Below are 26,775 nucleotides of genomic sequence, written 5' to 3'. Positions count from 1 at the left end.
TGTTCCGCAAACAGAGGATTTCAAAGGCATCTTTGTTTCCTTTCTCAGCCGCTGCTGCCGCATGAACTTCGGCTCCATCAGTCACCGGCCCGCCGTCCGCTTGGCAGCCGCTCGGGCCATGCCCACCTCCACACCTGCCCGCGTCATTTTTCCGCTGACCCATGTCCCTTGGGGTGGGGGTGGGGGGGGTGCTGGCGTTTGGGGACGCCGGGGCACAGGCCTGGGCCGCCCGCCCGCCCGCCGGTGGGGGGGAGTGAGGGGAGGGCGGGGGTCGTCCTGGGTCACATCCTTCTGGGGGTCCCCACGGGGCGCCCGTGCCTGGTCTTGGGACCGCGCGGGACCGGGGCGCTCCGGGCACGCGCTGCTCCCCGGGAGGGCACGAGAGTGTCCTTCGTGGGGGGACCGGGGGGGGGGGGCGGGCCCAGGAGGGGGCAGGGGGCAGGGGGCAGGGCTAGGTCGGGTCAAGCCCGTCTCCGCGCGCAGCTGCGCCCCTTCCCGGCCCCCCAGCCCCACCCCCGGAGACCCTCCCCGGGCGCGCGCCCCGGGCCCGCCCGCGTTCCAGGCCCTTGGTGGACCGGCCGGCGGCGGCGCCCCGGGCTCCCCTCGAGACGGGCTTTGCCAAAGTCCGTTTCCCGGCGGGGCGTGGAGACGGATTCCCGGCCAGTCGCGGAGCTCCCGGCCCTTTCCGGGTGGGTGGGTGGGTGGGTGGGCGGAGGGGGGCCCGCGGGCTGGGGAGGGGAGGGGGTGTCCCTGCGCAGGGGGAGGACGCCCTGGGCCCGGGACGCCGCTGAGGAGTCGCAGCAGCTCCTGCCCGGGGAGGGGGAGGGGGGGGAGGGGGAGGAGGAGGGGGCGGGGAGGAAGCGCGCAGGGGGGAGGCGCGCGGGGAGGACGCGCCGCCCGGCGGGCGTGGGCGGGGCCTGGGCGGGGCCCGGAGCCGAGGTGGGGCGGGGCCTCCGGGGGCGGGGCCTGGTCCGGGGGCGGGGCCGGGGGCGCCGACCAATGAGCGGCGCGCGGCGCGGGGAGGGGGCGTGGCCGGGCGGACGGGCGGGGCGGGCGCGGCGGCGCGCGGCCGGGCGGGCTCCTGCCATAAACAAGCGCCCGAGGAGCCGCGCCGGAGCGGGGCGCGCGGGGCGCGCAGGGCGGACGTCGCGGAGCCGGGGCTGCGCCAGGCGCCCGCTCGGAGGCTCCGGAAGCCGCGCCGGCCCGGCCGCCGCCGCCGCCGCCAGAAGTTCGGGGCGACCCGGAGCCGCCGGGAGAAACTTTTTCCGCGTTTTCCCCCTGCCCCCGGCCTTTTTGCGCGCGCCCCCCGCCCGCCCTTCCCGGGAGGCGGCGGCGGCGCTCGCGGGCGCGGGCGCGGGCGCGGGGTCGGCGGGCGCGGCGCGGCGCGGGGGCCCCGAGCGGGGCGGCGGCGGCGACCGCGGGCGGCGGGTGCCCCGCGCGGGGGAGGGCGCCCGCCCGGCCCCCGGCCCGGCGGCGGCGGCGCAGGAGGATGGACTTGGTGGCGGGGCGCGGGGGGCTGGCCGGCTGCGGGCACCCCCTGGCCTCGCTGCTGGCGCTGCTGCTGCTGCTGGCGCGCTCGGGCACCCGCGCGCTCGTCTGCCTGCCCTGCGACGAGTCCAAGTGCGAGGAGCCGCGCAGCTGCCCCGGGAGCATCGTGCAGGGCGTCTGCGGCTGCTGCTACATGTGCGCCCGGCAGCGCAACGAGAGCTGCGGCGGCGCCTACGGGCTGCACGGCGCCTGCGACCGCGGGCTGCGCTGTGTCATCCGGCCCCCGCTGCACGGCGACTCCATCACCGAGTACGAAGTGGGCGTCTGCGAAGGTACGCCCCCCCCACCCCATCTCACCCTCCCGGGGCCGCGGCGGGGGGTCCCGGCCCGCGCCCGGGCGGGCGTCGCTCTCTGCCGCCGCGGGCCGGAGGGGAGAAGCGACGGACCCGGTTACTCATTGATCGCCCAGCGGAGGGGGCGGGGCGGGGCGGGGTGGGCGCCGGCACCGGGAGGGAAAAGTTGCTGCGAGGCGCCGAGTGGCAGCCCTTGCCCGTCGGGTCCCCGCGCGCCGCCCCGCCGCGGGCCTGGACGGCGAGGGGGGCGCTGACCGCGGGCGGCAGAGTCCGAGCGGGTGGGGGGCCTCGGCCTGCACGTTTCGGGGCTCCGAGAGGCCGCCGGCCTTTGTGGCCGACGGGCACGGCCCCCCGGCGGGTGCCGGTGCCGGTGCCGTAGGTGGGCGGCTGCTGCCGCGGATGCGTGGACCGAGGGTGCCCAAAGCCTCCGGCAGGATAAAATGGGCTCCCGAGAGAACCTGCAGCGCTTTCCCCCCGAAATGATTTCTGGGGGGGATTTCTGATCTCACTCCTTGAGTTCTGGGGCGTGGGGAGTATACCTCCTAGCGTTCCGGTGGCTCCGGGGAGTGTGAGCGAGGCCCGGGGCCGGGGGCGCATCTCCGGGGACCGCCGGGCAGGGGCGTGACGCCTGGGTGTGTGCGCGGCGCACGAGCCCGCGGCCCCGGCCCGGTCGGTGACTCCCACCCGGTCACCGGCTCGCGGCCCGGGACGTCCCTTCCCAGCGGGTTTCGTGTCTGCCTTGGGGATTCCGAGTGAGCGCGGGGTGGGGGGGTGGGGGGTCTTCGAACCCAGCCCCGGGTAGAGGCCCGGGGCGCTTCCTCGGCCCCTCCGGAATCCGCCGAGTCTCGGCAACCGACAGAAGCGAAACAAGGTTGCGCGCCGCGGAAAGTGTGGGCCGGGGAGGTGGAGACATTGTAACACTTCTCTGGGCTCTTCCTGCTGCGTTTCCGTGCAAGGAAACTCCTGCCTGCCTGCCTGCCTGCCGGGTCTCGCCCATGTGATGCTGATGGGGTTGGGGGGGAGTAGGTTCCGCCTCTGCAGCCGGCCTTCTGGCCCAGTCGGCTGGGGGGTGGGGGCAGAGGGTTGGGGTCCTGTTGCTCCCACCCCCCCCCTCCTCCGGGACGTTTCGTGCGCTGGGTGGGGGGCATTTGCTGCCCCGCTTCCGTCTCCCTGCTTTCTCTGGCGAGCGTTCCTTGAGCAGCGTGTCTCCGGCTCCCCCAGAATTGGGGGTGCGCGGCGTGGTGCTCTCAGCCTGCCCAGGAGAATTCCAAAACGCAGCAGTTCAGTCGCCTCGGGAGGGCCGGGCTCCCTCGGGAGAGAAGGGATATGCTGAGACGTGTGTGGAACAATGCACATATTTTCTCTCTGCTGCGGGGTTTGTGGAAAAATAGGCGTGAGTAGCCTGTGTAAGAATGCGAGGAGGCTCAGAGGGGCCCCGTTGCTCCTGTGCTTTGGTTGTGGTTCTTGTGACTTTCGCGAGACATTTCTCAATGGTCAGTGTATGTCGTCGTCCCCCACCCCCGTTTTCATTTTTTCTTTTTTTATTCAGAAAATTGCTCACTGGGTGCATTCTCACAGCGACTCGGAGTGGGAACTGATAGATTTTTGTTGGGGCTGGAGTTTCCTTTGCTGCAATTTTTGCACTAAAATGACCCCTACTGGTTGCATCTGTTATGAAAATTCTTCCCCAAATTTACTTAATTGGCTACACCGAGGAACATATTGCCTGGTATTGAAATATTACCATGACTCATTGACCTGCTTTCGATGACATAATTTAAATACGAGCTGCGTGCTCTGAGTGCCAGCTTACCGACAGCGCACTCGGCCCGGCGGCTGGGCATAGGCGGGGTGGGGGGCTGCGGAGTTTCCAGCTCCCACCGGACGGGGCCTTGCCGCTCACCGGTGGGTTTCCACGGTCCCCGCCCAGGCTCAGCGCTGGTCACGGCACTGAATCCCCATGCCGTGGACACTGCCCACCGCAGACCCCGAAGAGCAGCAGTTTCCTGAAAGCCCCCCCCGCTCGAGCCTGGTTCCCCGGTTCCTCCCTTGCCGTGTGACGCGTGCTTGGATTTCTGCCCAGCATCTTTCTGCAGGGGGAGGGGGGCTGGGGAGGGCGGAGTTCTAAGCGCCTCCGGATTCAGCTACTCCTGACACTTGTTGGGGACCTCAGTGCCTCCAAAACCATGCGGGGAGCCGGGTGCAGGGACCCCCAGCCCCTTCTCTGATCTGCTTATTTGCCCCTTTGTAAGAGGTCACAGTGGGAGAGCCCCGCAGGAGACGGGGTCAAGACCCCTGGCAAGGGGTTTGCCAAGGGGCAGTGTTGTGATGGGACAGGAAGGCCGCCTTTTGCGGGGGGGTGAGGGGGGGCGAGACCAGGACTCAGCTGGGACTTCGACCGTCCACATGAGCTGGACAGGTGCTACCTCCCGGATGTGGGCAGTGCCTGTCGTGAAGCCACAGACTGGTGGTGGCTTGAGTGCACCAGTCGTGCGTGTGTCAGCGTTTGGCTCCTGGGCCCGCAGCTTGGTGCCAAGCCTCGTCCCGGGCACCGGCTTCCTCCTGCTCCCCTGGGGATGGGGGGGGGGGCTCCATCTTTCTAGAACTCGACCTCCGAGTGAGGCGTTACCCACATCGCAGTGGCCTCAGGGACACCCGGCCGCTTCCTTCTACGCTGGTGTGCTCCATGGTCTCCCACTTCTCGTGGGACAGCAAGCAAGACTCCCGTGTTAGGACGGAGAAGGACAGTTGGCGCACGTGGCGGCTCTCGGAGAAAGCGTTGCAGGGGTCGGAGGTGCTGAGCCGCGGACCCCCAGGACCTGGAGCAGAGGCGGCACATTGGACGTGCAGGAGCCCTTCCCGGCTCTGAGATGTGGGACTGAGTTGGGACTTGGACGGTGGAGCTGGACAGGGCAGGGGGCGGCGCCGGAGGGGCCAGGGGCTTCCTGCTCCCCGTCTCCCACGGAGTGAGCTGCCCGGGACCGGAGCACCGTGACGGAGGGCTCGGCCTGGCCGTCGTCGGGGGTGGGAAGCGAGACTCCACGAGTAAACACGGAAATAATTAGTTCCTCCCCAGAGTAAATATTGACAGGACGCGGCAAGGCCGTGTGGGCACCGAGACAGATGACAGTGCGCCGTGACCTTCGCTGTGGTCTTGGCCTCACGGAATCCTCCCTGCCCTGGCCAGGCGTGCTCTGACCCCCACGTGGGCAGGAATCGCTGCCGGCCAGGCTCCTTGCGGCCACCAGCCCATACGCCGCTGTCCCACGAGACGTGGGCCGCAAGAGCCCAGGGACCGGACCGGACAGTTGTGAACAGATAAATCAGTGGTGGGAGAAAACCAAGCGTCACCCCTGCCCGCCCCAGCGAGGAACAGGCACGCAGGAACAGAGGGGGCACCCGGGCGCCCCCTGCCAGGAGCTGCCGGGGTGGTCGGGCCGCCGGACGCAGGTGGAGAGGCCACCGGTGCTGCCTGCGTCTCGGGCTGCTCTGTCATCTTTGGAAGAAGCGTCCAGAACACATTCCAGACATTAATTGGGAAATTCCTGAAAAATGTGGGTGTGGGCGGCGGCGCCCGCGTGCGAGGGGTCAGGGCGGCCTCCTGAGCGCGGGCAGCCGCGGGGACAGGAACTGAGGGCTCTCGGTCTCCCCGTGTTCCAGGGGCGTACGCGTGTTGCCATGGCGTCCGAGATGCCCCGACGGGCATGAGGAGCCACTTGGCGGGGACCCCCAGGCCCACTGGGCGGACGACTGGGTCCCCGTCCACGCGCCCTGCCCAATGTGCTCCTAGTCAGGACCGAGGGCGGGGAGGGAGGCTGGAAGGTGGAGGCCGGGAGGGAGGCCAGCCCAGGCGTCCCCGATCTGGGGGCTGACGGCAAGTGGACTTCGGTGGGGGGGGGGGGCAGAGGTGGCCCTGATCCAGCCCGGGTCGTGTGAGCGGACGGTCTCCGTGTGCTGGGGGGCGATGCTCTGGTTGGGTCTCCGTGGAAGATGGGGCTGTCCTGTGCGACTGTCTCCGAGGCTTGCTTGGTGGGTCTTCACTCTGGGGGTTGAATTCAGTGTGAGCTGACTTCCCAGAAGGGTCTCTGGGGTGGTCGGGGCCGCCTTGGCCATGTTCCTTGGATGCCACCCAGAGTGCCCCCAGGAGAGGCCCCTTTCTGTCCAGTGCCCCCCCCCCCGCGCACGCGACCAGGAACGCTCTCAGAAGCAACCGCATCGTGGACCCGAGCGGTTCCTCACAGCCCCGCCGGAGCCCATCCTGTCCCCTTTTCTGGAAGATTCTGCGTCCCTGTGAGCTGGAGGCTGCTCCCTGGCTGAGGAGTGCTGAGGGGTGATGGGGCCCCACCCTGGGTGAGTGGATTCCCGAGGAGGTGGAGGTGGGTCCAGCAGTCCAGACCCACTCGCCCATCAGCCCTGGCCGTCCCTCTTCCGGCGTCCCCCACGTGTGCTGCCCTGCCCGCCCCGTCTTCCCCTCCCCGAGTGCAGGGGTGCTGCCAGAGCATCTGCTCTGCGTCTGCTCGCAGGGGGGCCCAGTTGAGAGCCTCAGTTTCCCCGCCGTGGGTAGGCTCCGCCAGGGGGTGCTGTGAGAAGCCTGTGCCGTGGCCATGGGTACTTGCCCGGGTCCTGGGCGGCACTTCCCGGAAGCCCAGGGATCAGGGTGCCCTCTGAGGACAGGAGGACCTGTGCGTGCACCCTCAGCCCTGCCGTGGGGCCCTGAGGCTCCAGTGACCTCCCCAGTCTAGGGGAGTCCCCTCGGGCCCTGCTTTTGAGGACCGGACCCTGGGTTGAGGGGACACGGGAGACCCGCCCTTATAGGCCCTGGCGGTGGGTTGGGAGCTCAAGGGGCTGTGGGGAAGAACCCACCGAGCGTGGTGCCAAGCCAAGCCACGGCGTCTGCCCCTCCCCCCTCCCTCCCCTTCCGACATGGAGGCAGGGAGGCCGGGGCAGGCAGGAGGGGCCGGAGTGCTGGGTGGTGAGGCCAGGGCCAGGCAGACAGACAGAGGGCCATGCTCCTGGGAGAGCCTGTCCATGCGGCTCCCGGCACTGTACTGTGGTGCAGGGGACTCCAGGCCGCATTGGGAAGGGCGGGTGGGGGTTGGGCCCACGTGTCCGGCCAGGAATCGAACCCAGGGCCTCGTGAGCCCCGGCCCTTTGAACGCGCTCTCTCTGGCTCTCGGCTCATTGTTTCACGTCTTTGTGTTTTGGATGGGGCCACACCCAGCAGCGTGCAGGGCTCCCTCCTGGCTCAGCGCCCAGCAGCTCCTCATGGTGGTGCTCCGGGGCCCCTCTTGGCTGCTGGGGGGTCAGGCCTGGGTCGGCCACATGCAAGGCGGGCGCCCACCTGTCGTCCTACGGCTCTCGCTCATTATTTTTCTTAAGCGCAGGCAGCGAGTGGGCATGGTTGTTTGGGGCTTCCGTTTCCTCCTCTGAGCAGAGGCAGCGTGATAGCTTTCTCACCGGGTGACGGTCACCACCAGCACTGCGGGTCTGGGTGCGTGTGTGCGGTGCGTGCCCGGACGCGGGCCCCTCCGCGGGGCCTGGAGGTCCCGGGCCCAAACGGCCGTGCTTTTCCCTCCCTCCTCTCGTCCTCCTTCGCTGGCTCCTCTCGTGAAACGCTCGCCCTGGGCCGGCCCCTGCCACGCTGCGCCGTCGGAAGCGCCAGGCCCAGCGCCTGGGCGCAGAGAGGGTCCCCTGGCACCCGGTTGGCGCCGACACCGCGCACTTTCCTGGCTCTCCCTGCCTGGCCTCCCCCCCCACCCCCAGCGGCCTGGGAGCCTTTGCCGAATTCCCGCCACCGAGGGGGAGACACTTGCTGCGTCTCCGCTGGCATCCTGCTGCCCCCAAGCGATTTCCATCCAAGGACAGTTTTTCAGAAGTGACACACCTTGGTGTCGTTGGCCCGTGGTCTCAGGAAAGCGCGTAGAGTTCCTTCGATTGTTAGGCATTTCCGGGAGGTTCTGGACTTCACCTCCGAGCCTGGGGGAACCCCCGGGCAAGGCTGGGTGTGGGTTTGGGAGGTCGTGGCAGCGCCGAGGCCAGGAGGCGCTGGTCGCTGGGCTGGCCGTGCCCCCGCCCCGGGAGTGTTCTCCCGCAGCACTGGCTCGGCGCTTGGCCGACAGTTCAGGCTGGAAGAGACCCCCAGGAGAATATCGACACTCTGGCCTCGGCTCCAAGCAGCCAGGGGACCCCACTTGAGGAGATCAGACCCCCTTCCGCGTGCCTAGGAGTGGTGTCACTTCTCGCCAGCGCACATGGCTGATGACGCACGAGACAAACGCTTTCCGTTGGTTCCGGGGGAACAAGGAGGAGGAGGAGCTTGGCCCAGGAGAGACCCCCACCCATGCACCCCCCATCAGTAGTCAGCACCTTTGGCCTTCGTGACCTCCTCCAAGACCAGACCTTGTCATCACCGAGCGGAAGCTGAGGGCTGTTCCAGCCACGGGGCTGCCTCCCTTGAGCCGGGCTGAGCTCAGCCGAGCCCGGGGTCTTCCCTGGAACCCAGACCCTCACAGGAGGAGAGCCGCCACACCTCAGCCTGGACAGCTTCCTTCCCACAGCCTCAAGGAGCACCCCAGCTTGAAGCGCCTGGGGAACATGCGTCTTCCTGGGAAGTCAGAGAGAAAAACGAAGCGTTTCTTTTTTTGGTTAGTGAGACACCATGAGGTACAGTTGTAGACTTACAAATTTCTGTGCTTGGTTTTCAGTTATACAATGATCGAGTACCCATCCCTCCACCAGTGCCCATTTCCCACCACCACTAGTCCCAGTATCCCTCCCACCCCCCATCCTCCCAGCCCACCCTGCCTCTGTGGCAGGGCATTCCCTTTTGTTCTCTCTCTCCTTTTGGGTGTTGTGGTCTGCAAAAGAGGCAATGGGTGACAAGGATGAAGAATTTTTTGTGCCTGAAGATGCTGTGGCTGGTCCTGCCTCTCCTCCAGGGAGATGCTCCCAGGCGCCTCAGCCAGGCCTCAGTCCCCAGTTCTGCCGCTCAGAGTGTGTGGGGGAGAGAGAGAGAGAGAGAGAGAGAGAGAGAGAAGGATGGGGGCTGTGAGTCAAGGGTAGAGCCCTGCCCGGCGGCGGAGGAGGACAGACGGACGGACGTGGCCTTTCAAAACAAAGACCATAAACAAACAGCTCAGGTTCAAAACAGAAAGGAATTTCTGGCAGGCCCAGGAAACCCGACCTGCCGATCCCGCCAGAGGTAACACATTTAGCTGCTTATCCAAAGGCCACGGGCACAGGGCCCCTCGGCTAGGACGGGAAGGGCGTGTCCACCTCCTGAGGCCCTCCACGCCTGCCCCCCCCCAAGCCTGGCCCCTTGGCCCTGGCTCACACTCTGACTGTCAGGAGGACGGCAGGGAGTGCCCCCCCCCCACGGCTGATTCCACGGGCCCCGCCCTGCCTCCAGAGCCTTCTTCCCTCTCTTTCCTTCCGGCACCTTCCAGACCTTGGCACGCATGCTCTGAGTCAGAAGGGCCTGCTCTGCCCAGGGCCACCTCTCGAAGCACCTGGGGGGCACGCACAGGTGCCCAGTCTTGGGGTGGGGGAGCCACTGACCGCCTTGAGAGAGCGCGAGGTCACGGGGGCACGCCGCCCAGGCCCAAGGCCCAGACGCTCTGGCCCATCTCCGCGAGAGCGCCCGCCGTGGGTGCGAGTCCTGGCTGGCCTGGGGCTGCGAATGGGGTGGGCAGTGCCCAGCCTTGGGCGGGAGGACGGCGGGACAGAGGGAGGGAAGGAGCCCGGGGCCTGACTTGGACGACGCCCCCCACCCCCGTGTCCTGAGTGTGTGCAGCCTGGGCTGGGCCCCACAGAGCCCCCCGCGGGGACTCAGCTGCTGTCCCCCCGCCCCCAGGTGTGTCGCCCAGGGGGCCTGGTGCCGGCAGAAGCCGGCCGCTCCCTGTGTCTGCAGAGCGAGCCGGGGCAGCTGGGAGGGCCTGGCCGCTGTCCCCCGCGGGCCGCTGCAGGCCAGGTCCGTCTGTCGCCTGCAGCCCCCCGCCCCCCCACTCCCGGCTCGCTCTGCCCGTCCTTCAGGAATCCCGCCCCGACGCCCGCCCGCCGCAGCCCGCGCGGGACAGGCCGGGACTCGCCCCCCGCGCGCACACGCTCCCGCCGGCTCTGACACGGGAGAGTTGAGTAATTGCTGCTCTTCCTACCGCTGCAGCCAAATTCCCCGCATTCCTTTACCTTGGCGGCTGTTTTCACTTGCCAGGGAGCTCCCGGGAGGAGGAGCGGGCTGGGAGGGGCCTCCCTGCCCGGATCAGACCAGCGGGCGGGCGCCGGTGGGTGGGGAAGATGGGAGGGGGTGCAGCCCCCTCCCTCAGCTCGGACGGGGCGGCCTGGGCAGGTCAGGGGGGCCGGCACCCAGAGGCGTGGGAAGGGAGCCTTCCCGGCGGTACCCCGTCGTCGTGGTCTGCAGGCTCACTCCTCGGTTGGGATAGAGGTGTGTGTGTGTGTGTGTGTGTGTGTGTCCACCCTCAGGGGGCCATACCTCCTGGCCCCCAGCTCCGGTTCAGTGCACAGCAGATGAGTGAGTTAAAAGGAGGCAGCAGCGCAGGGGACCTTGGGAGCCTCCCCTCCACCCCTCCAACCCCCGCCCCCCATGCCGAGTTAAAGTGAGACACGAGAAACTTTGGCTCAGCACCATGACCTGTCACAGTGCTCACCCTCTGGGTGCTCCTGACACAGTGCTCACTCGGTCCAGCCACCCGTTCCCCGGCGTGGGAGCCACTGTTCTCGGTCTCTGCGGGCGCGTGGCTTTCTGCTGCCAAAGTTTTGGTTTGGGTTTGGTGTTTGATGTTTGACTCCGCTCTGCATAACTGGTCTGTTTAGTAAGGACTCGGGAGGCCGTTAACGCAAGCACTGGGGTGGGCCCTGGTCTCTGTCTCTGTCTCGGTGTCTCTGTCTCTCTGTGGGCGGATCCCCTTCCCTCTGGCTTTCTGGATAGTTGTCTGCAGGGCCCACGCACTGCCTTTGCCCTGTCCACGGGCTTTATCTGTGTTACTTCCTGCTCCTTCGCTCCCGACCTTCTCCCCTGGGCTGGCACGGTGCCTGCCCGCTGCCCCCGGCATGCATCCAGGCGGAGGGCCGGCCGCGTCCTCCCCTGCCCCGTGTACTGCTCCCCGAGCGCGTCCCTGCCGAGGCTTGTGCAGGCCAGTGCCCAGCGCCACCCCCACTGGCCTCTGATCCCTCGCCCCTTGGTGCTGCTCTGCAGGAAGTGGGGGCGAACCCAGCTGTGAGGGGCGTCCAGTGTCCCCGGGGTGTCTAGACTTGCAGGGGGCAGGAGAGGGACCTGCAGGTATGTTGGGACCGGGATGGGCCGCCCGGTGACACGCCCCAGAGCCCGTGGGGAGGAGGACGGGCTGCAGGCTCGTAAAACCGTGCTCGGGTGGCGGTTCAGCCGCTGGCCTGAAGGTGTGTGGGGCAGAGAGGTGACCTCTGCCTGCGGTGTCAGCGGCCACACCCCCGTGCAGTCACAGATGTCCCTTAGCGCCCGGAAACCGTGGCGATCATTCTCCTTTCCACATGCAGTGGACTCAGTGACATTGACATCGAGTGTGTGCCCGTGTGTGTGTGTGTGTGTGTGTGTGTACACTTCCAGTTGCCGAGGGCACGCACAAACAGAATACTTTGCATTGTTGCCAGAGTGCTGAGAGCAGCTCGCATGCTTGAAGCAAATGAAGTGTCCACGCCGTGTCTCGGCGAACTGAAAATGGCTCCTTCATAAGTAAAGGCAGCGCGTTGCTTTTATTGCACTTGCAGGGGGGAAAATTCTAATGAGAGTGCCGGGCCCCTAGAATCCAAGTTAATTGGGACAGCTCTGACACGGGCAAGCGGAAAATCACAGCCTGCCCCATTCCTTGGTGATGGGGCGCGAAGCCTCCTCGTTTGTCCCCCAGCTGGGGGCGGGGGGAGTGTCTCGGGGCGGCTGGGAGACACAGTTCTTCAGCGGGGTCCCGGGCAGCAGATCCCGCGACCCAGGAAGCAGAAGCATCAGGTCCGGGGGCAGAGAAACGGAGCCTCTGCCGGGGAGCGAGCCCAGCCGGAGGAGTCGGAGGTGGGTTGTTTTGCTTTGTTTGTGCTGTTGCTGTTGGAAGGCGCTGGAAGTAGTTTCAAAGCGTAAGTGGGGGAAAGGCAGCCCCGGGCGGCCAGGTGCCTGACGCGTCCTCTGGTCAGGAAACAGTGCTCCCTGCCATTCCCCGAGAAAGGAAAAAGTGTGTCTGGCGAGAGAGGGCTGTGAAACAGGGGAGGAGAAGTGTTTGTGTCCCTTGACAACGTGAAACGTGTCCAGAAGAAAGACATACTAACGGCTGTACCTGGCGCAGGAGCTCGCCTGGGTGCTGCATTCTCTGAGCTGGGTGAGAACCTGTATGTGGTCGGACCCGGGTCCTTCTGGTCTCAGGAGCCCCCTTGGGGGCTGGTGGCAGAACAAGTGCCCACCTCCCAGTGCTGGGGAGGTTTTGCCTCCGCTCTGCACAGGGCTTGTGTCCGGGAACAGAAGACCCTCCAGGCGGGCGATCCCCAGCTCACTTTCTGCAGGACACACACACACACACACACACACACACACACACAGACACACACACACACACACACACACACACACACAGAGCCTTTGCAAAGGCAGCAGCGGTTCGGGGTGGGCACGGGGGCGTGCCAGGCAGGCTTCCCCAAACCTGCTGCGGCCAAAGATTGGGAGTCGGCTGGGAAGGGGGTGTGTGGGGTCCCCGGGCGGACCCGCTGTTCCCACAGGCCCTACCTGGAGCGTGACTTCCTGGCCGCCCCTCCCGGGAACGCGCCCCACGCCCGAAAATAGCTCCTCTCTCTCTCCCTCCCCCTCGCCCGCTCGCGCCCCCGCTCTGTGCGAGAGTTCACATTTCTGTCCCCTGCTCCGCCGCGGCCCCTCGGTGCCAGGATGGCGTGTTATTCTAGTGCTTGGCACACACGGGGAACTCAATGAGCATTTGTTGACTAAATCCAGACTCAAGGTCATCCAAGATATTAGACAGAAAGTTTTCCATCTGCGCTGTCGGCTGCGTGCCGTGGAAACGGGCGGAGGGCGCGGCGCGTGCCCCCCCCACCCGTGGGAGGGCGGGGAGGGGGCAGGCGGGAGAGGGGGAGGGTCCCGCCCCCAGGCTTCCTCCGCCCCGACGTCCTTCGCCCGTGGGGGTCACTCCAGCTGCGGGACAGCTGGCCGCTGTGTAAAGGGTGTGGCCGTGTGTCCGGGGGACAGCAGACACCCCCTCCTCCACGCTGGCGACCCCGTGTTCTCGACGGCTGGGACTCGCCGCTGTCACAGCGGCCACGAGACAGACACCCCTAAGGCTGAGTGCCGGATCCTTTTTGCACACTGCTCAGGAAGGCATTTGGCTCCATGGGGGGGGGGGGGGGGGGGGGGGTGGATCACTCGCAGTGTCCCGGTCCCCTGGGCAGCTGGAAAGCGCCCTCCAGTGCCTGGAGCGGGAAGCCAGAGGCGCTTCCCGGCACGCGCGGGTGGCAGAGGCCACCCGGGTCCTTCCCAATCCCTCTCTCTGTGTTCGAGGGTCCTGAGCCCCCGCCTGGGCTTTGCTCCTTGTCTGCTTCCTCCTGGGGCCACACTCGGGGTTAGGGCTTGCTCCTGCCTCACTGCTTAGGGGATTGAGCTGGGCTCAGCCCACGCTGCCTGCTGGGCCGTCTCGCCGGAGGCCTCAGACAGTCCACACCGGAGCAGACCCGCAGGCAAGAGCTGCTCGTGCTGGCCCAAGTGAGGCCCTGGCACCTCGGCCGTGGTGGGGGCGGGCCTGGTCACCTGGTGGACAGAGGGGGCAGCTCGGGGCAGCAGTGGAGAACGTGGCCTGAAGCCCTGATTCCCAGCTCCCCCCCCCCCCACCCTGGGTGCTGGGTCCCTGCCTCCAGGGTCGTCTCTGCTCCCAGAGGCCAGGAGTGTGCCCAGGGCAGTGCTGGTGAGGTGAGGAGGTGAGCGGGAAGGCCAGTTCCTGGCCAGTCACTGTGTTGCGGGGCTCCCCACACCCCTGAATTCCCGCGGGTGGCATGGCTGTGGGTGGGCGGGGCTCCTGGACGCCGTGGCCTCCCAGGCCAGTGCTCGCTTGAGGCCTTGATGGGACAGCTGGGGCCCCCTGCCTGCAGCCAGCTTGAGACCAGAACAGGGAGCACTGGGCGGGGTGCCCACGGGTGGTCTGAGGAGCCCCTCTGGGAGGCCGGGCCCTGTGGGCGTGGGGGGAGGGTCGCCACCTGTGAGCATGCTTTTCCCTCCGACAGAGCACCCCCAGCCTTCTCGGGGTGGGAGCGCAGGGGCCACAGCCTGCCGGGCCCCCGAGTCTCCAGTCACACGGGGGGCCGTGTGCACGCCCTCCTCGCCCGCGCCCCGCACACACATGCACACACTCGGGACCTCAGGGTTTCTGGGCCAGTTCCCCGGACGGCCTTTGAGAAGGGTGTCACCTGACCGTCTCCCAGCATCTCCGTTGTTCGCGTGTCATGTCCCGTGACTGGCCCTGCAGAGCCCGGGGTGCCCAGCCTGTCTGAGAAACGGTTCCCATGTGGCCAACTCCCCTCCAAGGGTGCAGGAAGTGAAGCGGGCATCTGGGTGGGCCCGGCTGGCTACCAAGTACGTGCTGCTGTGTCGGGCCTGTCTCTCCACCTGCGTCGTTTCTGACCGTCCATTCCGGAGCGGGTCCACTCCGAGTTCCCCGGGCGCCTTCCGGACTGTGCCAGCCGCCCCTGCGCGGGGCACCCGGGCACCCGGCCACTCCCTCCCCATCCGCGCTCCTCTGCCTCTGCGGGGCCTGGCCTGGTCCCCTGCCCTGCCCTCCCGCGCGGCTGTGCTTTGATGGACGTTGGGAAGCCGTAACGTCCTGAGAGTTTATAGGCTTCGCGCAGACGTGTTTGGATTCTTGTGGGGGGCGGGGTGGGGCGTCGGGCAGGGCAGTGTTGGATTGTAAATATTTGCGTAGTATGAAAAACAGAAAAAGGACACGAGCACACTCTGAAGAGGAACCGGATCCGAGCGTTGCTGCTTTCCGCCTGCGGGGCCCTCGGGGTCTCCCTGGGGAGGGTCTCTTCCGGGACCTTTTAGTGCTGCCATTTCGTGAGTGAACACAGCAGGTTCGAAGCTCTCCAGCCTGGCGGAAGTAAGAACTGTAAACTTGGGTCACTGGCAGGACCGCGTCTGTTGAGATTCTATCAGGAAAGCAGGGTAGAATCGGTTTCTCCCTGGGCTAGCGCTGGCCGCTGTCATCATGCCTCGTCTCAGCTTTGCGCTCAGGGAACACGCCTGGCAGGGCTGCAGGGGACCCTCTGGGGTGTTGGGGGTCGAACCCGGGGTCCGTGATGCGCCAGGCAAGCTCCCTGCCCATTGCATGCTCTCTCCAGCCCTCTGAGAATACTTTGACCCACTCAGAAATGGGCTTCACGTTCAAAACTCATGCAGAGGGCTGCAGAGATGAGCCAGTCGGCTGAGTGTGTGCTTTGTACTCAGGGGGTGCCGGGGGCATGTTCCCAGGGCTCCATGGACTCCAGAGCACCGCCAGGAGTGACTTCTGAGCACAGAGCTTGGAGCACCCCCAGGTGTGGCCCTCCTGCCCACCCCCCGTGTATAAAGAGCAGCTATGACAGTATGTTCACAATCACGATTACGATCATCCTGTTGTTCTTCGATTGCCTCGAGCAGGCCCCAGTAACGTCTCCTTCATCCTAGCCCTGAGATTATATTCAAGGCTCTTTAGGAGAATGAGACCCATCGTTGTTACTGGTATTTGGCATATTGGGTACGCCACGGGGAGTTTGCCAGAGTTTACTGTATTTTCACAATACAGTCACTTAAAACTGATGTGCAAACTGTCCAAAATCCAGTCCCCAGAATTCAGATATAAGTCGTGTAAAAGCTTCAGTCCTTGAGCTTTTATGAGAGAGAACAGAATTTTTTTTACTTCCTCCTCATCGTCCCGCCTCTGTTTCTGCCTTCCAACCCCCTGGAAGCGCGAGGCTCACACCAGACCTGCTCCTGTGAAGATGCTGAGTCCGGGAGCCAGGACGGAGGCCGCTCTGACCGCCTCGGGGCAAGAGCCCTGCCCAGACCCAGCTGGAATTCAACTCAGACTTTGGGATCGGCATACTGACTTAAAATAAAGGCGTTGTTTGATGGTGCCCCCCTCCAGGTTTCACTGTTTGACCTTGGGTGTTTGCGGGATGTTAGGGACATGGGGCCGGAAGCATTGATGAGTCAGCAGGTACCAACGCGGGTCTAGGAAAGGCAGTGACGGTCGGGGAAAGGCAGTGACGCTCCCGTGCTTTTTTTTGGGGGGGGGGAGGCGGGGGTGTGGCTCCCCCTGGCTCTCCACTCAGAGGGGACTCCCGGGACCGCATGCCGTGCAGGGTGTGAGCTGGGCTCTGCCACACGCCGGAACAGACCTGGCTTCAACCACCCCGACCTCCGCCGCCACAGTGGATGGGCCCCGGGTGAATGGCACCGAGAGCCGCCAGGCTTAGGAGTCGTCATGTCACGGGCAGGGACCCAGCCCCTCCTGGGCTGTCGCGCCCTGCCACACAGCCTGCGTCCCCTCCTGGCACCCGGCAGAGGTGGAGCTGCCTTTCTGGGTGGCCCTCTGGATTAATGTCTGATCTGCTGATCTTGACGATCACGCAAGTACTGGCGTGCCCTGGTCAGTCAGAAGCATCTTCCCCGCCTGAGCCCCAGTGCAGGCATCTGCTCGTCCAGTCTGCGCGCGGGCCGGGCGGTCCCTCCCGGGTCTCTTGTGTGCGTGCGTGTGTGTGTGCGCGCGCGTGTTTGTGCGTGTCTGTGCTTGTGTGTGTGAGTGCGTGTGAGGGGCTGTGCGCGCCGTGGCCGTTGCCTGCTCAGATTCTGGGTGCGCAGGGCTCCCGGCTGTCTCTGGGGGCTGCAGGAGGGGGCGTTTCTCTGCCCTACCCAGGCCGGCCGGACGCTTGCAGGCCAGGCCCGTCTGCCCTTCGGGATGGGCAGCTGTGGGCCTCAGCTCGGGGTTTGCTGGGGAGTTGGTCTTCCCTGTTCTTTTTTCACCGTTTGGGATTGGGGGGACCACACCCAGCAGCGCTCGGGGGTCACTTCTGGCTGGGCCTGGGGGTCCGTGTGCAGTGCAGGTCAGTGCCCTAACCCTCTTAACCCACGGGGTGGTCACTCCCATCCTGGTTTCCTTTCTAAAAGCGGCAGCTGGGGGCCTTTGGGGACACAGTGAGAGCCCGGGGGTGGGCTGGACCCTGGGCATCCAGATATCCCGGGGGTGCGGGAGGCCCCTGCCCGTGGACCCAGCCCTGCGGGGGGGATAGGGCATGGGCAGGGAGCACAGCAAGCCTGACCGAGGCGCACTGTCATGGACACGCCTTCCCTGGCCGGATCCTGGCCTGATGGAGAGAGGCCCCGGGAGAAGCCTGGGCTGAGCTCCGAGTGGGGGGGAGGGAGGGGGCTGGAGGGTTAGGCTCGCCTACCCCCCTCCGTGCCCAAACGGGAAGAACATCTGCCCCCGCACCAGTTTGAGGAATAACCGGGCTGACTGGTTTGTGGGGCCCCTGAGGGTGGGCTCCTTCCTGTCCTGCTGGGGTCTGGGAGCAGCAGTGTATGGGGGGCACGTGCCCTGCCCCGTCCGTCCGTCCGTCCGTCTGTCTGTCTGTCCAGACACCCACTCGTGCTCCTGCTTGCCCCGTTGGCTCCTGCCCGGGTCACTTTGAGACGGCAGGGTGGGGTTCCGAGGCCCCTGCACCCTCTCTGGGCCCCTGCAGCCCTCGCCATGTGGTCGCCGAGCCTGGGTGGGCAACTCCGGGGTCTGTGGGGCAGTGGGCACGAGGTTGCAGGCCCCCGTGCCCCCCAAGGACCAGGGCTTCTCCTTTGCCTGGTCTCTTAGGGGAAGGGGCCCGCCCTGGGGCCGGGGGCTGCCCCCAGCTCTGAACTTCAGGGTCGCTCCTGGTGGTGCCGAGGTTGAACCCAAGCCCCCAGCATGCAGCGCAGAGGCTCGGCCTGGTCCCGGGATGCAGGTATTAGATGGGGGCCTGGACAGTGTCGACTGGGAAAGCGAGTTTGTGACAAGCGGTCACGTCCACGCACGGACTGTGGCAGGATGGCAGGAACCGGTGGCAAGTGGCTGAGAAGCCTTGTGGTTTAAACAATTCTCATGATCTTTCACTAATAAAAATTTTAAAAAATTAAAAATGCTCATTGGGGGGCCGGAGCGATAGCACAGCGGGGAGGGTGTTTGCCTTGCACGCAGCTGGCCTGGGTTCAATCCTCAGCATCCCACGTGGTTCCCCGAGCACCGCCAGGAGTGACTCCTGAGTGCAGAGCCATGAGTAAGCCCTGAGCGTAGCTAGGTGTGAGCCAAAGAGCGGGGAAAAAAATACATATATATATATATACATATACATAGTAAAAATGCTTATTGCAGGGCCAGGACAAGCAAGCGAGATGGAGAGAGAAGAGGAGCCCTACAGTGTCGCCCCCGGGTGGCCCAGACCCCTTTCTCTGCCACCACACCCACAGACAAGGGGACTGGAAGGGCCCCGGCAGCACAGACTGGCACATACTTCCCAGCACACCGGCTTGCCCGCCCGGAAACACCACTTCTGTTGTCTGCGGTCATTGAATAAAATTTTTAGGTTTTTAATTTAATTTTTTTGGTTTGGGGATCACACCCGGCGGTGCTCAGGGCTGACTCCTGGCGCTGTTCTGGGATCCCTCTTGGCAGGGCTCGGGGGCCCTCCAGGGTGCCAGGGAAGGAGCCCAGGTCGGCCTGGAGCAAGTCAAACACCCTCCCCTCCCCTCTCCCTGGTCATTTTTATAACAGTCCCACGCTGCTTTGAGTTTGGGTTGGGTTTCGTTCATTTTCTTTTCAGGCCTCAACATCTTCCAAAATTGCTTAACCATGAAGTTCTCTCCTCCCCCCCCCCCCCCCCCCCCCCCCGCTGTTTGTTTTTTAGTTTTGTGTTTTAATAAGTTGGTTTGGGTGCCCGGGAGCACCCGCATTCCTCGTGTGCAGGCTTGGGGGTGCAGGCCGGCCTTCGGGGGGGGTAGGGGGAGGTGCTTTCTCTCCCCCCAGGCCAGATCCCTGAGGCTTCTTCCCAGCTCATCCTCTCCTGGGGAAGGGGCGTCACCGGGGGCTCCCCCAGGCCTCCCCCTGCACACGCCAGCCCAGGGCGCCGAGGGCGTTTCTGGCCTGACTCTGACCCGCCCCCTCGCCAGGAGGTGTCTTGGCGGGGGGTAAAACGTCCAGATTCTCCTCGTTCCACCTGACCCCCCCCCCCCCCGGGCCGAGCCGCATCCTCTCAGTGGCTGGGACGTGGGCTGTGTCCGCAGCCCGGCCCCTGGGCAGCAGGGATCTGTTCCGGCTGCTGGACACGGACACCAGGCCCTTTGTCCCCGACCCTTTGTGGGACCCCTTTGGCGTAGCCCGGGTGTCGGATGTGCTCACGGCCGCTCACGGCCGCCCTGGGTGTATTTGATTGCTCTGGGGCCTGGGAGTGGGGTGGAGGCAGAGTTGGGCTCTCGCGTTGGGCCCTCGTGGCTCTCGGCTCAGGACTGGTACCAGGTTGATCCCTTCCCCCGGGGTGGCCTGAGGACCCCAGTGGTTGGTGTGAGGCGGCGGGGGGGGGGGGGGGGACTCCCCATGGGGTACCTGGTGGCGGCATGTGCCGGGGTGGGGCGGTGTGGGCAGGCAGGGCCTCTGAGCCCAGCCAGAGAGACGCAGGCTGGGTGGTGCCCAAGCTCCGGGCCCTGCGGACACACACAGCGGGTCCGGGCATGGAGCCTGGGGAGGCAAAGCCTGGCGCTTGGGGCCCTCCCTGGCCCGGGTCCACGTCCTGGGCACCCCCCAGGGCTCGGCTGCCCGGCCCGGGTGAAGAGCTGCTGGAATGTGACCTCCGGCCACCGGCTGCAAGTGTCCGGGGTGGACGTGGCCTGGGAAAGCGGAAGGACCGGGCTGAGGGGCAGCGGCCCTGGCCTCAGGGTGGGATGGAGGGAAAGGAAGCGCCGGGACACCCCCCCTGCCACGTGGGTCCGGGCCTCCCCCGCGGCCAGGACGGCGGGTGGGAAGCAGAGGCCGCCAGGGTGGGCGTTCCTCGGGGGTCCTGTGGAAAGGCAGGTGGGCAGGGGCCGCGCCCCGCAGGGATTCTGGGTGTCCCGCTCTGCGCTCGTCCCAACGGGCAACCGCGGAGGGGACGGTGGGTGCCGCAGACGCTCCCCCCCCACCCTGGGGCTCCGCCCACTGTCCTGCCGTGCAGCCCCCTGGGAGTTGCCCCCTCCCTGCCCGCCCCTGGGTGTCGGCTTGGACGCCGGTCGTGGACTCGCCTCCCCGGGCCCCCCTGGAGTCTTCTGGGCTCCCAGTTTCACGCCTCAGACTTTCCCCCGAACACGGCCCAGCACAGTGGTCTCCCGTGCTGTGCCCTCTGTGCGCCACCTCCGCTCAGCCCGGCCGGTGGCTGTGCTGACGCTCCTGCCCGTAACCCTCAACACCAGCAGCTCTGCCGCCCGCCCCCGCGAGCACCGAGGCAGGGCCGTGGGTGGAGGCAGCCAGGCCTGGTTTGGGGGTTCCACCTGCAGCGTGGAGGGCTCGCTCCTGGCTCTGTGCTCAGTGCTCACTCGTGGCAGGCCCAGATGGGGGTGGATCCTGGATCAGCCACTCCTGCAGGGCGCACGCCCTCCCCGCTATCTACGCTGCCCCTCTGGCCCCCAAGGCTGTGCATGGAGCCAGGGTCCTCTGCGGGGGCTCAGACTGGCACCGCCTTCAAGCGAGTGGGGGGGGGCCCTGACTCGCCGCCCGGAAGGAAGGGCCCAGGCGCCCAAGACTGAGCCAGCAGACGGTGGGTCCTCCGTCCCATACCCCAGGACCTTCCTGCAGCTGCTGGAGGAGAGATCTGGTGTCTGTGGCAGCAGAGGATCCCAGAGGCCCGGGCAGCCATGTGTGCGGGCGGAGGAGTGCCAGGGGCCCTCTGCCACCCCACAGGGGCTGGGCAGGACCCCTGGCAGCTGTCAGCAGGTCTCAGTGTATGTTTGATGCCCCTGAGCACCGTGGGCCAAGTCACAGTGCGGGGGGAGGGGGGAGGGCGGAGGGGGGGAGGTCCTGGGGCTGGAGCTTCCCTGGGGAAGGGATTGTCAGGAGCCGGGACTGTCGGCGAATTCGGGCTGGGCGGGAATCACACTCCCCCCTGTGCCTGCGAGGATCCGTGGAACACGGCTGAGCTCTGTGGTCCGGGTGGGTTCCCGGGGCTGGACGGGGAAGACCCGGGAGGGTGCCAGTGCCAGGCGCGGCGGCTCTGATGCTGGCGTCCAGGGCTGCAGGTTCCGGGTCAGCCGGGACGGGGGGGATGGGAATGATCCCTGCGTGCAGATGGTCGGAAGTGAGCCTTGCACCTTTGCTTCTTAGCCTCTCCCGCTTGGGGGGCATTGAGGAACTCGGGGTGTTTATGAGTCGGGCCGTGACGGCGTTCGTCATGGGGTAGTCCTGGGCCTGAGACCGTCTGCGCAGCTCACACACCCCGACTTCCCACCACCAGTGCCACGGGCGCTGGGCCAGGTGCTGGGTGCCGAGAAAGGAGCACCTGGCTCCGGAACGAGGTCGGGGGCCGCGTGTGGTTGGGTTTTCGATCTCCAGATGTTTCCAGAGGTGGCTAAGTAGCACCTGTACTGCCCAGAGGGCGAAAGGCCGAGGGTGTCAGAGAGAGAATGGGGGTGTCAGAGAATACAGGTGTCAGAGTTTTCACCTGTAAGTGGGGGTGGCCAGGGGGCTTGCATGTCCGTGACGCAGCTGGACAGCAGACTGGGTGTCCACAGCATGCGGTGGGCTGCCCAGTGCGGGTCCCGCTCTCTCCCCGGTGGTCTCTTCCTCTACCTCACTATTTCCCCTCCCCCCTCCCCCCCCCCTCCGGCCTCCCGCCCCAGCCCTTCTCCTCTTCCCGTGAGCTCTGAGCTCAGACCCTGACAGGCAGCTTCTCGGCTCAGCAAAACAGGCAGCACAGAAAGTACCTGCAGGGGTGACAGGGTGTCATGGGAGACTCGGGGCTCACCCCCTCTCCCCCAAAGGATCAGCCCTCGCTGCGGGGGTTCTTGGGAACTGCATCCTGCACTGTTGTGTCCCTGGCCTTTCCCTTCTCTGTCCTCTGGGCCAGGTGTGATCTGAAGAGCCCTTCCCGTCCGTGCTGTGCCCACGTGTCACACCCAGCCCGAGGGTCCTTGCTGCGCTCCTGTGCGTGTCCGTGGTCACAGGCCCCACCCACAGGAGCCTCTAGTGCAGGACTCCCGTGGCCTCCGTGGCCATGGGTGGTTCCTGGTCTCTTTAACGCTGTGTCTGGCCTGACAGGAGGGTCACGAGCACGGACTCGTCGGTCTCTTCTGAATACACGTGGGGACCTGGCCGTGTGGGTGCTGGGGGTCTGGGCCACGCTTACTTTGTTTGCGGCTGACTCGGATTCGAACCAAGGCTCCCCTGATGGTCACTTGAACCTGCCAAGAGTGATCCCGGAGCACAGAGTCGGGAGTAAGCCCCAAGCTCTGCTGGGTGTGGCCCAAACACTGAAAATTGTTTTGAAAGTTTGAAATGAAGGAAAGGAAAGACTCAAGGTGAAGCCATACTTGGGATGTTAATAAGATTTCCCAACGAGAGGGGCTGGAGAGAAGGGGGGGGGGGGGGGGTGGGCACGGGCTGAAGCGCAGGGTTGACTCCAGGAGACCGAGTTTGGCCCCAACACCCTGGCGCAGGCGGGTGGAGCCCTTGAGCATCTCGGCGTGTGCCTGAAGCCCCCAGCTGAAGCGATTCCCCGGGGAGGGAGAGGACAGGGCACCTCGTGGTCCTCCCCTACTCCTCGGGGACTGGCCTTCCTCCCGGGGTTACCAAATCTGCCTCCCGGGGGACAGGTCCAGCATTGTGTTTCTGTCCAGGCCCCTGCTCGGAGCTGACTCCCTCCCGCCTCTCACTGCCCCCCACACAGCCTGTCCTGAGCCCCGGAGAGGCCACTTCCTGCTGGAGAGCTGATGGTCGTGCTGCCGGCCAGGCCCTACCTGGGGCGGTTCGGCTGGACCCCGGCAAACATGTCACGTGCTCTCCTGGAGTGATGAGCGGGAACTTCCAACACCAGGAGACAGCCTTGTCCAGCCGCGTCCATCGCTGACCCTGTGTAGCCCGGGGGGGGGGGGGGTGGTCTGGCAGCCCCAGCACTGCCTCCCAGCTGGGGGTGCAGGGGTGTTCCTGAGCACTGCCGGGAAGCAGCCCGCCCGGGGCAAAGGCAGGGAGAGGATGTTGGCTGGGCAGCGGACAGCTCCAGGGTCCAGGGAGCACCTGCGCTCCGCTCCGGTGGGCACGGGGCCTGCGTCCCCTCTGACGGGCTGTGCTGCTCTTCCACCGTCATGCACGGTGGCTGGTTCCACTCGGCTCGGTCTGGCCGGTCCCCGGGAGCCCCCTAGGTGGCTCGTGTTCACAGAGAGGGCAGGAGTGTGGTCAGCCCAGGGTCCCTGGGAACACGCTGGGTGTCCCGTGCGAGGCCACTCCAGGCTGCCCCAGGCAGTGGCCTGTCCAGGCTCCAGGAGGGGTGAGTCCTGCCCCAGCCCGGTGGGCCTGAGAATGCCGAGGTCGGTCTAGGCCAGGCTGCGGGTGCAGGTCTTGCCACAGGATGTGTCGGGGCCCCGGGGAGGAGTTCCCCTGGGCGGGGAGTGCCCACCTCCGCTCCTGGAAGATCTCGGTGATGCATTTGCATTGGCTCCGCCCTCCCTGCACCTGCTGCTCAGGCCCCTTGCTCTGGGGGGTCGAGGCTTTGTCACCCACCGGCCACCCAGACCCCAGCCCGTGGCCGCCATCCCAGTGACGGCATCCCCCCAGCGTGGCTGGTGCTTCTGTCCCTACTCCGTTCCCCTCTCTGATCCCTCCCGCAGGGCGCCTGCCTCATCCTTGACGGGACTTGATTTGGGCTGCAATTCCCGGGGGCAAAGGGTCTCCGGGCAGGAGGGTCCCAGCTGGGCTCCCTGACGTGGGCGGTGGGGACAGTTGGGAGGTGGGAGGGCGGGCGGGAGTCTCACCCCTTTCTTGTAGGAATATGCCCCCCCATCTTAACTCCCCTGTGCCCCACCCCCCACCTCCAGAGAAAGCCAGGGGTGAGGGTCCTTGTGTGTTCCGTCACAGGGCTGGCCCGGGTAACCCCCCGGGTAACCCCCGCAGCACAGGCCTCCCTTTGGGCCTCCCCAGCACCACTTGGGGGACATCTGCCTCCAGAAAAGGGACGTTTTCCTCCCTTGCTCATCCTTTTCCTGTTTCGGGACTTCCAGAACATTCTTATCCATGCGCTGGTTCTGTCAGAAACGCCTCTTGGACCCTGCCGCCCAGGGCTCCCTCTCCCGTGCGTCAGTCACCGTCAGGGCAGGTTGGCAAGGCTGTGTCGGTGTGGGACCCCTGACTCCTCTCTCCAGGCCCCAGCAGACACCCCCTGCCCTGCCCCCCTCATCAGCCCCTCGCCGTCCCCACCTCATCTGGGGGCTCGCCTTGTGCCCGCCGCCCCTGTTTGCTTTATTTATTTATTTGCTTTTGGGGTCACACCAGTGATGCTCACTCCTGGCGCTGCATTCAGGAATGACTCCTGGCGGTGCTCGGGGGACCCTATGGGGTGCTGGGACTCGAACCCGGGTTGGCCACGTGCAAGGCAAACGCCCTCCCCGCTGTGCTCTCGCTCCGGCCCCCATTGGCTTCCGTGATCCGTATCCTGCATGGGAGCCGAGTGTCGTGGTCGTCTCTCTCCCCTCCCGACTCCCTGCTCTCAAGCGGCAGAGCCTCCACGCCCATCCCTGCCCACTGAAAAGGTGTGGCCTCATCTGGCTTCACAGCAAAGTCATATTCCGCCGGGCGTCGTGACCGGGTCATCCGCCAGTGGCCATTGAGATTGAGCCTGTGTTCGGGCTGTTCTAAAGCAGCTGCTGTCGGCATACGGCGCCGCTGCCATTTCAGATGAGTTAAAAAGCAGAAACCAAACAAAGGGGGAGGAGGGGTGGGCAGTCGTGCTCGGTTTGGTCTGGGGGCCACGCCTGGCCGTGCTGGCTCCTGGCCCCGCGCTCTAGAACCAGTCCCGGCGGTGCTTGGGGGTCTGCTGGGGATGCCGGGAACTGAACCCGGGTCGTTCATGCGCGGGGCCTGCGTCCACCCCACTGTGCTGTCGGCTTTCCCTTCCTCTTCTGGCATCTGAGCCACGTCCCGGGGGATGTGCCGGCAAGTCCGAGCATGAGTGAGGCCCGTTCGGGTCCTGGTCCTGCTGGGCCCGCCGGGTCCCCTGCAGCCGCCCTCGCCGCCGAGCTGATCTCCGTTCCGCGTCCCCGGCACTGCACGGAGCCCTCGGCGCTGGCATCAGTTCCGGTGCGCGCAGACTTCTCGCTTGGAAGTTCTCAGAGTCCTCAGGCGTGTCTGCTCGCGAGACTTTTAGAAGTCTGCTGCGACGGAGCGAGTGCACACGCGTGTCCCACCTCGCGGCCGTGTCTGAAACAGATGCCTGGGGCTGGCGCCGTAGCACAGCGGGGAGGGCGTTTGCCGGGCACGCGGCCGACCCGGGTTCGACTCCCAGCATCCCATAGGGTCCCCTGAGCTCTGCCAGGGGTAATTTCTGAGCGCAGAGCCAGGAGTAAGTAACCTGTGTGCAAGGCGGAGTGTGACCCAAAAAGGAAACACTGTAGCACTGTCCTCGCATTGTTTTTCGATTGGCTCGAGGGGGCCCAGGAACTTCTCCGTTGTGAGACTCCTTGTTACTGTGTTTGGCATATTGAATACCTCACAGGTAGCTTGCCAGGCTTTGCCGTGCGGGCGAGATGCTCTCGGCAGCTTGCTGGGCTCTCCGAGAGGGGCGGAGGAGTCGAACCTGGCTGGGCCAGGCTGGCTGCGTGCAAGGCAAACACCCTACCGCTGAAAAAAAAAAAAATTAAAAAATAAATAAATGAAACAGATGCCCATCCCATCTCTGCGGGGCCCTTCCTGCCTCCACACAGGGGGAGGGGAGGAGGGGCCGCCCCTGGGGCCCCGGGGCCTCAGCCTGCCCAGAGCTGAGGGTGGGCACTGATTGCAGTCGGGGGAGCCCCCCGAGTGCACAGCCAGCCAGGCAGCTGCAGGCAGCACTCCCGCCTCCTGTTGGCATCTCCCTGAGCAGCTGTGCTTCTGTGGAGGCCGTGGGGCTGTGAGCACTGCAGAGGGAGTCTGCCCCCCCCGCCCTCAGGAGGCAGCAGGGGGGTCTCGGACCAGCCGAGCCCCTTCTCCCCGGTGAGCCTTCGAGTGCACGGGCCTGGGCCGGCTGCAGGCGCCCAGGCTTCCTGCCCAGCAGGGACAGTTCCACACGCTGACCACCGCCCCAGCCACCCGGGGACACCGCAGGCTGGTGGAAGGTGGTGCCTGAGGGCAGAGGGGACAGACCCAGGAGCCGTGCGGGGTCAGAGGGGGCTGGCAGTGCAGGAGGGTCCCCCAGAGACGCCCTGGGCTCTGGCCCTGTGACCCCCTCTGCACCCCAGCCTGTGGCGCCCCCTGGAGGGAGGAAGGAAGTGTGCTGCTGGTCTGTCCATCCCGCCCCCAGGCTCCGTCTGGCTCGGCCTCGGGAAAGGGTCTGTGCCGGCCACACCCAGTGCCTCCTGCCTCTTCCCTGGCACCTGTTTGGTCTTCGCTTGGGGCTGGGGGCCTCACCCGGCTGCTCGGGGATCACTCCTGGGGTCAGGGTTGGGGCAGGGGCGTCCTGCTCTGGGCAGACGCCTCATGCCGCAGTTCCCTCCCCTGCTTCTTGGGTCCGTGTCGCTGCCCACTGGCCCTGCAGGCCGCCCTTGGGCATCTCTGAGACCCGCCAGGCAAGCCGACCCCCAGCTCTGGAGCGGGTGCGTCTGCGTGCCGTGCGGGAGTCACAGGGCCCGGGGGCCAGGTGAGAACAAGCGCTTCGAAGTCGCTGTCCACCCTGGGGGACCCCTTTGACCCGGGCA

At 66.2% G+C, this 26,775-nt stretch overlaps 1 protein-coding gene across 1 annotated transcript in view; it reads left to right on the top strand.

Moving 5' to 3' along the window:
- Positions 1 to 1,462: 1,462 nt before the first annotated feature.
- Positions 1,463 to 26,775, top strand: part of CRIM1 (cysteine rich transmembrane BMP regulator 1) — an 88,044-nt gene continuing 62,731 nt past the window's right edge. Inside the window, exon 1 of the mRNA XM_056127161.1 lies at positions 1,463 to 1,820. Coding sequence (XP_055983136.1) covers positions 1,490 to 1,820 — 331 coding nt within the window. The 5' untranslated portion in view covers positions 1,463 to 1,489. The remainder of the gene's footprint in view (positions 1,821 to 26,775) is intronic.

The sequence above is a fragment of the Sorex fumeus genome, unplaced genomic scaffold (assembly GCF_029834395.1).
Source record: "Sorex fumeus unplaced genomic scaffold, SorFum_2.1 ptg000006l, whole genome shotgun sequence".
NCBI classification, from domain to species: domain Eukaryota; kingdom Metazoa; phylum Chordata; class Mammalia; order Eulipotyphla; family Soricidae; genus Sorex; species Sorex fumeus.
Note: the sequence above shows the minus strand (reverse complement) of the source record. Positions and strands in the feature narration are given on the sequence as shown.